At 43.0% G+C, this 12,129-nt stretch overlaps 1 protein-coding gene and 1 long non-coding RNA gene across 3 annotated transcripts in view; one reads left to right on the plus strand and one right to left on the minus strand.

Annotated features, from left to right (window-relative positions):
• The window catches only part of LOC311605129, a 97,335-nt gene extending 96,507 nt beyond the window's left edge, over nucleotides 1–828 (plus strand). The window contains exon 3 of the long non-coding RNA XR_014781800.1: nucleotides 349–828. This is a non-coding gene — a long non-coding RNA (uncharacterized lncRNA). The remainder of the gene's footprint in view (nucleotides 1–348) is intronic.
• PTPRG (protein tyrosine phosphatase receptor type G) overlaps nucleotides 1–12,129 on the minus strand; it is a 685,241-nt gene that overhangs the window by 26,549 nt on the left and 646,563 nt on the right. For both annotated transcript variants that reach the window (XM_084795413.1, XM_084795412.1), the window contains 3 exons: nucleotides 5,606–5,702; nucleotides 1,152–1,234; nucleotides 835–969 (listed from right to left, as the gene is read on the minus strand). In XM_084795413.1, the coding sequence (XP_084651539.1) occupies nucleotides 835–969; nucleotides 1,152–1,234; nucleotides 5,606–5,702 (315 nt within the window). The remainder of the gene's footprint in view (nucleotides 1–834; nucleotides 970–1,151; nucleotides 1,235–5,605; nucleotides 5,703–12,129) is intronic.

The raw sequence follows: 12,129 nt of genomic DNA on the forward strand, positions 1-12,129 counted from the left end.
AAAAATATTGTCATGTTTTGGAACTAAAAAAGAAATGTATTAATTGAAATACTTAAAGTCTGGTGTCATCTCTGAAATTCATGACTTGGGATAAGTGTACATAACATCTGAGAAATGGGCTAGTATTTATGATCAAAACACACACACACAGAGAGAGAGAGAGAGAGAGAGAGAGAGAGAGAGAGAGGAGGGGGAGGAGACAGACAGACAGACAGACAGAGACACAGATAGAGATCCAAGGAGGAACCTTATACAAAATATGAGTAGAGTGTGTTACAAAATAATTTTCAGTGCCAATTGGGCTGGGTCTGCAGAAGTCTAATTGGGAATCTCTGTGTTATAACCTAGGTCACCAAGAGCAACCCAGGGAGTCCACAGACAATGAGCCCAAATCAGCACCATCTCACGAGCTCCAGACACACAGCACATTCCACTCCACTCCTCATGATGGTCAGCGGGCTTAGCCTTGGCTTTCCTCTTATTCTCTTCCTTAGACTGTGCATTTCCCAGCTTCCCTGTTTTTTTGCTGTCTGTCTCCTTGTATATTCTTTCTCCTTTTAGCCTGCTTCTCACCTCAATTATGAGTGTCTCTAACATCTTCCATCCTGGAGGATGCACTCATTCACTCGTCTCGCTGAGCGCCTTAATGCACACCTGTGCTACCATATTTAATTTGCGCTTGTGATTCCATGGCTCTTTCAGAGAACCTGAGCAAATGCACCAGAGAGAACACACCTGTTTCTCTGCACCTGGTTAGGTTCCTCCCTACAGCAAGCTGGCGCACATTCACATTCATTCACAAAAGGTGAAGTTGGCGAGGCACGGGGCTCTTACCCTTCCCTTCTCCACAAGGTTTGTAATCATGATGATGATTCCTGTATTCTGTTCCCAAATCATCCTCCAGAAATCCTCAAATGTCGACTTCAAAGGTCCCTGGGTGGCGATGTAGGCTTTTGCTTTGTTGTACCCCTTCACAGATGACCCAGCACAAAGGGAGATGAAAGTGGTATCACAGTTAATAATTCAAGTACCTTCCACACTGAATAGGCTGTGTTCTCAGTGACATTTCTGTGTGGTGCTAAAATATACCCAACCACCTCTGTCTCAGACTTCCATTTTCCAAAACAAGTTTAGGAACATTTCAGACTTACATCGACATAGTTTGCGTTAATGTAGTCGCTGTGCTTAGAGTCTTTTCCTGGTAAAGGTCTTAACTTCACCCTACTGTGATCATCTACAGAGAATAAAAGACAAAAAAAAATGTATAATTAAAACAGCAACAACTGGCGGCATCCTTAACTCAAGGTGCCCAAGTGTTGAGGCAAGCTGCTGCCAAGTACAGCTTCAAAGCCATCCCAACGCTACATGGCTGTTGCTACCCCAGAGAGGGCCCAAGGAGTACAAATCATGGCTTTTACTAGTTCTTCTAAAACTCCTAGAAATTTTGCAATCCTCCAAAATTTCATTTTCTATTTCAAAACCAAACTCAAATGCCTTTGATTATCCATTTCTTCGTCATCTTCCTAGTTCTATAAACTGAGAGCAAGATAGCGAGTAGTGAGATAGTGCACGCATGAGAGAGAGACAGAGAGAGAGAGAGACAGAGAGAGAGAGAGAGACAGAGAGAGAGAGAGAGAGAGACAGAGAGAGAGAGGGAAGACAAACATGAATAAGAATGCATGAGGTTGGGTGGATAAGGATGTTGGCAAGAGTTGGGGAGGGGAAATAATATGATCAAAATATACTGCATGAAAAAGAAGTTTAGATAATGTTTTTACAAGGTGAATTTCTATGACATCCATGATGTCTGTGGGGTGTTTCATTGCTCTGTAAGGATGGATTCGAGCCACCGTCCCAGAACCAAAGAATGGAAAGGAATCAGCACTTTTTTCTGTATCATGATTCTGGCACATTCAAGATCTGATCTTACTGGTTTCTCTGAGAATTCTTTGGTGTCCCTTGCTATATATAGTCATGAACAAAGGGGTAGATGGAAGTGATAGGCAATGTACTCAGAATATGAGTGCCTACAAAAACCCAACTCTCTGAACCTGTGAAGCAGACCTGATGTGCTTTCAGCAAAATAACTTCTAGCTGGGCATGGTGGCACAATTAAATCCTAGACTCAAGGAGGCAGGAGCAGGAGGATCTTTAAGAGTTAGAGACCAGGCTGGTCTACATAGTAAGTTCTAAGCCAGATAGGACTACACAGAGGGATCCTGGCTCAACAAACAAACAAGAGGATTCCTGTATGAATTATACAAATGCTGCCTTGATTTTTTTTTGCCACATTTTGCATGTATTTTCTGGTTGCTATGTGGAGAGAATAACATATGTATGCCCTTGCCTGACTCACATGGTAAAAATCTATGTCTTCTTAAATGTAACGATGACTCTTGTTTGGGTCAAGCAACAAATCCTGGTAAAGTTGATTCACCCAAAGACTAGAAAGGAAAGGAAAGACATTTCTTGCACTTTTTTCACCTTTTCTTTAATCATTCACATAAATGAAACCAATAGACTACTAAAAACCAACTTGACATTCTTTTTTAAAAAATTAGGACAAATGAAACAATCTCTATTCATATACGATATGATCCACTATAGAGAAGCAAAAAGAGTTCTCAGGAATCATCTTTTAGAATGGATGGGTCTAGTAGGGCTGCGTGAGATAGCAGCAATATATAAGACTCACCTGCACTTCCTTCCACTCAACACTTTCATTTGCAACAATCATCAAAAAGAATAAAATGAGTGTGAGTGGAGAGATGGCTAAGTGGTTGAGAGCCCTTTCTGCTCCTGCAGAGGACTGGGGTTCCATTCCAAGTACCTACAAGGGTGGCTAACAACTGTGTGGGATTCCAGTTCCAAGAGACTCTGATGCCCTCTTCTGGGCTCTGTGGGCACTGAATGCATATGATGCACAGACATCCTCATAAGCCAACCACCCTCACTCATATAAACAAGTCTCAACAAATAAACAAACAATAAACCAGGAATAAATCTCACAAAGGAAGCAAAAGCTTATGCAATGCAAGTGCAAACCACGGTTGGAAGAAATAAGAGCAGCTAAGTGGAAAGCCACCCACCTTCATAGCCAAAAACACAATATTAAAATGACAAAGGTTCTGGAAATTAATCTCACACTCAGTACATTCTTTGTCGGAATCCTGGCTCCGTATTATGTAGTAGGCGTCTAGTTGGGGCTGAAACTCATATAAAAATGCAAAGGGATAAAACAGCATGAACAGGAGATTCTTAGTTTTCAATTTCAAACTTTGCCACGAAGCTGCCAGTAATTACGGCAGTGCAGTGCTGGCAACAGAACTAACACAGACATCACCAGAAATAGAATCCAGGAGCAACTCATTACCTTACAGTAAAATGACTGTCAATAAGAGTGCTAAGCCAATGCAATAGGGAGAAATCTTCAGATCTTAAGCCATCGTAAGTAGATATCCACACGCAACAGAATGAAGAATAACGCCTACCTCAGAACACATATACATGTGCAATCAAAATGGACTAAAGACCTACACAGGAGTGCTAAAACCACAGCACTTTAAAGACAGAAACACACGAGTAAACTTAGCATGGACTTCCTTTCTTAGATGTGACCCTAAAAACGCTAGCAACAATAAAAAAACAGGTGAAGTTGGACACTCAGAGGGTTTCATTAAGAAAATGGATGCCACCAACCAAGGGCTATGTATGGGCTAGACCTAGGCCCCCTACACATATGTACCAGATGGGTAGCTTGGTCTTCATGTGGGTCCCTTAGTAAAGGGAACAAGCAGGAGCTGTCTCTGACATGGACTTTCTTGAATGTGTGTTGATCCCTTCCTTCTGGCAGGGCTCCCTTGCCAGGCCAATGTGATAAGAGGGCGACTTGACATGTTGGGATGGGAGGGGCGGGGAATCCTTTTTTTTTGAGGGGTAGGGGAAGGGGAACACAGGGAAGAGGGAGGGAGGGAGGGGCTACAATTGGAATGTACAGTGAATAAATTAATTTAAAAACGTGCAAGAAACTGACACCCCTCCTTGGATCCTGGGGGTGGGGATAAGAGGGAATTAACACTGAGTGATTCCAAGAGTTCTTGTGAGACATAGGTGCTTCCATGCTAATAAGGTTCCTATACTCTGTGCCTTCATAACCCTTGCCAGTCTCAAAAGCTTGTTATCAAACCCAGGGTCTTCAAATATAAAATGGATGCGATTAAAAAAAAAAAAAAGAAAGAAAAGAAAAGAAATGGGTGCCAAAAGGTAGTACAAAGAATGAGCTGAATGTAGGGAACCCACAATACATAAAGCGTAACAGTAAAGAGTGAAAACCCATCTAAGAAAAAGTGGAAGGGTAAAAGGCGAGAGCAGACTTTTCCAAAGAAGATAACACAGATGGCCAATGAACATGTGAAAAAGCCCTGAGCCCTTCGGGTCATTCACGTTACTGGCAGGGGAATGTGCCTCGGTGGACCCTACTTCATACCATTACTAAGAAAAACCAAAATAGGATATCTCTGTGGAAATGTGGAGCCCCTGGACCTCTCCTGTACTGACGGTGAGAACAGAACTCGGTACGGCCATTTTGAGAAACGCCTGTCTACTCCCCTAAAGGTTAAACACAGGCTCATCCATAAGCCAGCAACTCGACCCTACGTATGCACCCAAGAAAGGAGGGAACAGGTCTACATCAAGCGCTGTCTGTGAACGTTTCTAGAAGAGCTACTCATAACAGCCCCAAGCTGGCTAACACCCGAACAGCCATCGGGTGATGAATGGATAAAGAAAGCATGGTATTTCTGTGCAATGGCGTACTAAAGGGAGTGGAGGACGGTTACACAGGACAACATGTAGGAACTCTGAAAAGATGCTAAGTGGGAAAAGCCACACTCACAGGCTTCCCATGTCTGATCCCATCCACAGGGTCTGCCCAGAACATGCAAATCCTGAGAGGTAGAAAGCAGCAGCTAAATTCAAGAGTGTGGGTCATATGGAACAGCCATGGGATTGCTTGTTGGGTCGCTCAAAAGACTTGAAAATTAGACTGTGGTGATGACAACATCTCTGAATATACTCGCTGAAGTGTGCACTCTAAATGGCATTTAGTTTATTGCATTAACAGTTTATTTAAAAAATCTTTATAGCAGTGTTTGCATTTTCAGTAGTTCAATTTAAAGTCCTTACATACACTCTTCTGTGTAATGTGATCCCTATTGTATCTGTCTTAACCATGAAATCGGTCCCTCCATCTCTCAAAGCATATACCATGCTGTTGTAAACTGTTTGGAAGCTGGGCTTATTTGATTCAGTTCTCCAAGTTAGTATTAGAAAGACTTGTCTCTCCCTGGATAAAAACAATGTCAGGATAGCCATGCTACATTCCTACTTTGGCTAATACAGAAGCCTAGAACAGTTTCTGTAGTCATTTATTAAGCTCTCTGAGATCTGACAGCCCAATGAAAGGCCACACAGGCAGAAGATGCCCCCACACTTCACAAACCAGCCTTTCCTGGTACTCTGGTCCTGACTGTTTGGCTTCTTTTTTTATGCAGCATGAAGATTTAATTTCGTCACAGTAGAAGATACTTTAAAGCTTATTACTCACATGCTAAAATGTTGATGTATCTGTTTTTGTGCTTGTTATCTGGATGATTGGAATGTTCTGCCGTGATGCTCATATCAGCTGTACAGCGCTGGACTTCCTAATGAGGAGAAACAAGGTTGCAGACACACTGGAGATTAAAAGGAACCATCACCATGCAGGGTGCAGCATTCCATCAGCATAGTCTACGTGCAGGATAGTAGTCCTCTAAGGCCACTGGAGCTGCACAAGCCTCATTGCCATGGCACCCATATTAATTCATCTGTTGAAATGTGATGAAATAAACAGACCTGCAATGCTACCAATCATATAAAGTGCAGTACATTCCACAGAGGACAAAGTTTACCTGTGATCCATTAAGCAATATCGTAAAGCAGTATGTCGTTTTCTACTGGAAACAGCTTCATATACTCACGCTTTCTGTGCATCTTGACTACATCACGAGGTCACACTGAGTGACTGCCTGGGACTGTCTAGGTCTGTCTAAGTACACTTTATGGTATTATGATGACAGCACCTATTGTGGCAGTTCTCATACTCTGACGTCATCTTGCATGGTATGACTCCTCCCCTTCTCTGTACACACAGATACACACACATACACACAGATACACATACACACACACAGATACACATACACACATATACACAGAGATACACACAGTCACACACACACACACACACACACACACACACACACACACACACACACACACACACACACCTTGAAGACCAGGGGCAGAGTGTCTGCTCAGTCATCCTCAGTGCCACCATTTCCCCAAACTCAATCATATCTGAGTATTGTTGTAATGGTAACAGGCATCTGAATCATGTGACCCAGGTGTGGCTACCTCCTTTATGAATTCATCACTCATCTACTTTATTCCAAGTTTTGACCTGGTAGTGGGGAGGTCCAAAACAATATCTCTTTTGGAGTGCTGAGATACAAAAGAATCTCTTTTAAAATAAACCACAGTCTATAAAGACTGTTAGCCAAATGTGATCAACAGTGAAAAGCCCTGAAAAAAAAAATGGGAGTAAAAATAGAGGAACTGAGGGAGGCTTAAAATAGGACATGGCAATTCACTTGAGTCTTACAGGATGCACGGGAATTTCCAAGAAGGACAATACACCAGGATTTGCAATGTGCTTGTAGGCTGCATGGCCTCATTTCAGTCAGATCCCCACACGCTAAAAAGTCTGTTTGAAATGGCAGTCGTGTTTAGCCCAACTAATTATCTTGACTGGCTCAGATATAGTTGGCCTTGATTAACTGTTTATGAACTCTGCTTTTATCCAACTGAACTTTCATTAGAAAACAGCGGTGTCAATCAAGGACCATGCACGGACTGGACCTAGGTCCTCTACATAGATGTAGCAATGGGCAGCTCACGCTTCACGTGGGTCCTCTAGCAAGGGGATGGGGGCTGCCTTTGACATGGACTCTGTTGCCTGCTTTTCAATCACTTCCCCCGTCACCAGACTGCCACACCAGGCCACAGGCAAAGAGCACGAACTCAGTCCTAATGTGACTTGATGAGCTGGGGAAAGTGAGGGGGCTCCCCTTTTCTGAGGAATAGGGGAGCAGGCATGAGGGAGGGGGTGGGATTGGCATGGAAAGAGTGAATAAATAAAGTAATTAAAAAAAAGAAAATAGCAGTGTCAGGAGCAACCCGGCTCCACTACTTCAGCCCTGGATATAAACCTCATCTATTAGCCAAATATGACTAAGAAGCCAAATTCCTGAAAAAGCTAAATTATTGCACCCTGAATGCATCAAACACAAAGAAATACTGATCTAACTAATAAAGGAAATCATTAGAAGTGCGTAACTGCTACTGAGAGCAGGAACAAAGTCACAGGCTTATCAGGGGGATGTTTTACACATGGCAGAGGATTCTGTTCCACAAAGCAGCTCCATAGCCTCCATGAATGTTAACAGGAGGATGAACACGAGGGACTGATTGTCTTATAGACACCACAAGGTACTTCCTAGTGAGGCACCCCTACAAAGAGCAACAGCGCAGTAAAATAACAAGGTGTAAAAGCGAAGGAATATTATCTGTTCAAAGGAGACATATTATTGAGTCTCCAACGCCTGGAAGCTTATGTTCAATTTTTCATAACTTTGGTCTGCCCAGCTTTCCCTGAAGGAAAGACCCCACAGGCATCAATCTGATCCCTCTCTTTGGGAGAAAGTGTTTGATGATGATTCTCAGCTGTTTTCTATCCACGCTAAGTGTGATATATTCTGATCTCTTCTAGTTTGTGACTCAGTTTTGTAAACAGTAGTTTAATGGGCTGCAAGGTTACCTTTGGTTCTATTCCCTAAAAAGGAAAAAAAAGAAAAAGAAAAAAAAGGCATGGGTACAAGACCATGAGTCTGCTGTCTTGACATTGCCTAGAACATAGCAATGACGATTATACTTGGGATACTGGGACCTGCTTTTTGGAACTGACTTAAAAGCATAAGGCCAGTTTAAAGTAAAAAAACATTTCGCAAATGGATTTGCACCCCAAGTAGCATCAATTCACTCTGTACACAATCCCAGAGACAAGCCAACACCCCCGTTGCTACTGGGTGAAAGCCATCCTTTTCGGCAGGTACCCTTTAAGGCTGAGATGGTCCGATACTTCATACTGAGAGATTTTAGCCTTGGGTTCTTTAGTTTGCAGTTCATTTTGTCTATTGATTTTTCTCTCTCCCGTTACATGGATCTGACTAGCCATGGACCGAGGCTGCGCCTCTGCTACAGTAGAAGGCAACTGACCAGGGCTGCTTGTGTGAAGCAGTCATTCAAGGCAACCAATCAAATCCTTTTGTTACCTAAAAGCCCTGGTCTGAGGTGTTGCCTCTATTTCATGTTTCCAATTAAGTGTATGACATGAAACAAAGAATTGTCGTCGTAAGCAATGCTAGAACACATGGGTTTGGCTAAGGATTTTTGTCTTGTGGGTAATAACGTCACCTGTGAGTCCTTGCAGTGTGCCTTGGCTCATTCCGATGCCGATAATATCATTTCATCCTGGAGTGGCTTTTACACCAGAACTGGCATTTCGAAGTTAATGTGATTTTAAGAGGTGCTAAAACCTTTTCAAGTGACCACAGTGGCTGCTGGTATAGGTTTAGGATGAGAAGTCTAAGACTCAGCTTGTTGGTCTTTTATTGTCTGTATAATACACCTAGAATTCTAAACATGGGTATTCTGAATTTTGACAGATACATGCCGTAGGTGAGGGCCAAGAGAAAACAAGAGGCTTAAAGGAAAAAAAAATAGTTAAGAATGAAACGCGAAAATACTATCATTTGCTATTGCCAGACTTCTTGGGAGATGGAATGGGCTGATTCTCCTCCTGCCTGGAGTGCTTGAGGGAGAAGCCACGGACAGCCTGGGATGGCCTGCAGCCCACCTCTCTGTGGCACCTTTCAAATGAACCCTGTCTACACATCTTTCAGATTACCCAACGAAGAGCCCTGGGAGCAGATCGTTTGGGCCTAGCATATTAAGGGGAATTATTCTACAGATAATGAAATGCATTATTAGGTCATGACTAGTCCCAAGGTGTTACAATGTCCAACGGAGTGCTGGCCCTCAACAGAGGTCTGCCAGGCTGTGCCTCCCAGCTCCCACCATCTTGTATTTGGCCACTACATGTGACTTGCTTTCAACACTGTGCTGTGCAGGATTCCATTATGCAGGACACTTGAGAGGGATTCTAAATTCCTCTGCCGACCTTTCCAAGTCTTATCTCCTATCAGCTCCCGACCTCATCTCAGACAGCCTTAAATCTGTGTGCTTCAGGAAGGTGGCATGTTTTCCAGTCCTATGCCTTTTTGTCTCCACTCCCACAATCCAAACCCGTGGTCCTGGCTCCCAGTGGCTGCCCTTCCCTAGCATCCTGCAGTGGGCCTATATCACAGAATTCTTTCCCAGGCACAAGTTCATAAACTTAATGAAATTGGCCAAACCCCTTTATTTAAAAAAGGTATTTTTCTTTTTCTAATGTATGTGAGCATTTATAAAAGATCAATATGTATTATACATTATAGTATACATAGTGAATAGAGTTTAGCTGGGGTTCTAAATTAGACCCTAAACAGGTATTTTTCCTGATAATAAAGATTTAAACTTGTGTGGTGGCAGCACATGCCTTTAATCCCTGCACCAGGGAGGCAGAGGTAGGTGGATCTCTGAGTTCGAGGCTAGCCTGGTCTATAGACTATTCCAGGACAATCAGGGCTACACAGAGAAAGCCTGTCTCGAGAAACCAAAGCAAAGCAAACCAACCAAACAAGCAAAAACATGTTTCTTTAACATTCAAAACCAAACGCACCGTCTGCCACTTCTGCCATTCTTCATGAGTCTTTGTGCTTCTTCTAGGGACTTTTCTGTTCCGCATGAGCAGCAGTCACTGAGGTCTTCATTCATGACACAAAACAATGGAGCCACTAGTCCCTCAGCGCCTGGGCTCAGGTGGACAGAGCTCCGTGCTCTTGACTTAAGATGAACAACCAGCCCACATTTAGCTCCGTAGTTAATTGGAATAGGGGCCATGACCTAAAGGATTGTGTCAAGGGCCATGGACCCGTGGCCTCATCCTTGAACCCAGCCTTTAAAGTTCGGGTTCCTCCAGCCCCTGTGTATTGGTTTGTAGACCACTGTAGCCTTCTTACTGTGCCAGCACTGTACTTTAGGAAGCCTTCTGTGTTATGGTTGTGGGGGCAGGCAAAGAGCTCTCTAATATTTAAAAAGCAGAATCAAGCCACTCTAGGAAGCCGCTGCCCAGGAAGCCCAGTGAACAAGTCAGTTCAGGTAGCCAGGAAAAAAGAAGCAGGAAACACTAGCCTAAAACAGGAAGCAATGTGAGTTCCACAGGCTGCAGAGTCTTTGAGAGGTATAATGTCATCAGTTTTGCAGCCTGTTCACAATTTATCTGACAAAGACGAAACCCTGGTTTTTTTAGCATCACCTCTAGACAAAGACTCAAAATTACTCAAGCAGGCTGTTCCTGTCCCACCGCCCAAGCAACAACATTCTTAAAATATGATGGTAACTCACTCCATTTTTTTTTTATCCCAAGATTAAAAAACCAGATGGGGCAAGGAGAACTATCACTGAAAATCCTGGTCAAAACTCTCAGGGTCTCTCCTTCCACATCCTTAGAACCTCACACTGTGTGGGAGCATCAATTTTGTTTTTATCACATTAAAAAAAAAATCCTTCTGTGGTGTCCTTCCAGCACCACCAGACAGAACTCTTTTGTTTTTGTTTTTTTCAAGACAGGGTCTCTCTGTGTTAGCCTTGGCTGTCCTGAACTCACTTTGTAGACCAGGCTGGCCTCGAACTCACAGCGATCCGCCTGCCTCTGCCTCCCAAGTGCTGGGATTAAAGGTGTGCGCCACCACACCCGGCTCACCAGACGGAACTCTTTAGGGCAAAGAATCTAATTCATCTTTGTACTCACTAATTTTTCCTCATCTTACTAACTATGAGCATGAGTGGCTTTCTCTCAAAGATTCATGATTTGATGAACTCTTAGGCTTCTGTTCAAATGTTGCATAAACTTTGAGTAAGCCACATTTGTGGCTAAAAGGGCTACATTAGCAGAAAGACCATGTATCCCTCATCTAATACATGTAGGAGAGGGTCTCTAAACACTTCCATTTTATTTTACATTTTGCCAAGGCACAGATACATAACAGACAAGGACAAGCTTGTTTACTTTCCTTGATTCGCACTCATTACAGGATGCCACTTATATGAGTCTAGAGGGTATCAGGGTGAACCACATGGCTGGTTTGACAATACTGGTCTCAACCCCTGCTGCTGCCATTTCAGAATGTTGCCACCTAATATCTTATTTTTTCTTATGGATAAAGTTTCCTCAACTGTAAAGTGAGAAACGAGATCAAAGAAAGGAGTGAAGTAATAGAGTGCGCTGAGTAAGGGCTAGCCACGGCTGCTGCTCCACACGAGTGGATGGACGGCTGAGGGCGAGCGTACCGCTCTCTGACACTAAGAGGGGGTTTATTTTAATCATTTAATTATTCTTCCTATTGTATAAAATCTCCTTTCTTACCCTTCCTCACATGGCCAGCTACTACTTCTGTTTATAACACAGCCTTTCTTTCTCACATGGCTTGTTACTAGCTTTCCCTTTTATCAAGGTTACCAAAATGGGATGATGCTTTTGTTCAAAAATACTTCAAAGTTTTGCTAAAATTTAAAAGTCACAGTATTTTAGTGAGTTTCTATTCTGTCTCATTCTCCCCCTCTATGTCACTGCTGTACTTTTTTTTTTTTTTTGGTCCAGAAGAATTCTTTTGATTTAAAGTAGCTTCGGCTTTTAGTTTCCCCAGGAGGAGAGAGAAGAGGGAATAGAAGCACAGTGGTCACTTCTGCTTGGCCGCCATCACACTCCCATTAGCTTCCAGCTCCTGGTACTGATGCTAGGTGTTTAGACTGGTAACCCACAGCGTTAATATTTTTAGGATAGAAGTGGGGCACAAATAAATGCACAGGATT

The sequence above is a fragment of the Acomys minous genome (assembly GCF_964271855.1).
Source record: "Acomys minous genome assembly, chromosome: 9".
Classification (NCBI taxonomy): Eukaryota; Metazoa; Chordata; class Mammalia; order Rodentia; family Muridae; genus Acomys; species Acomys minous.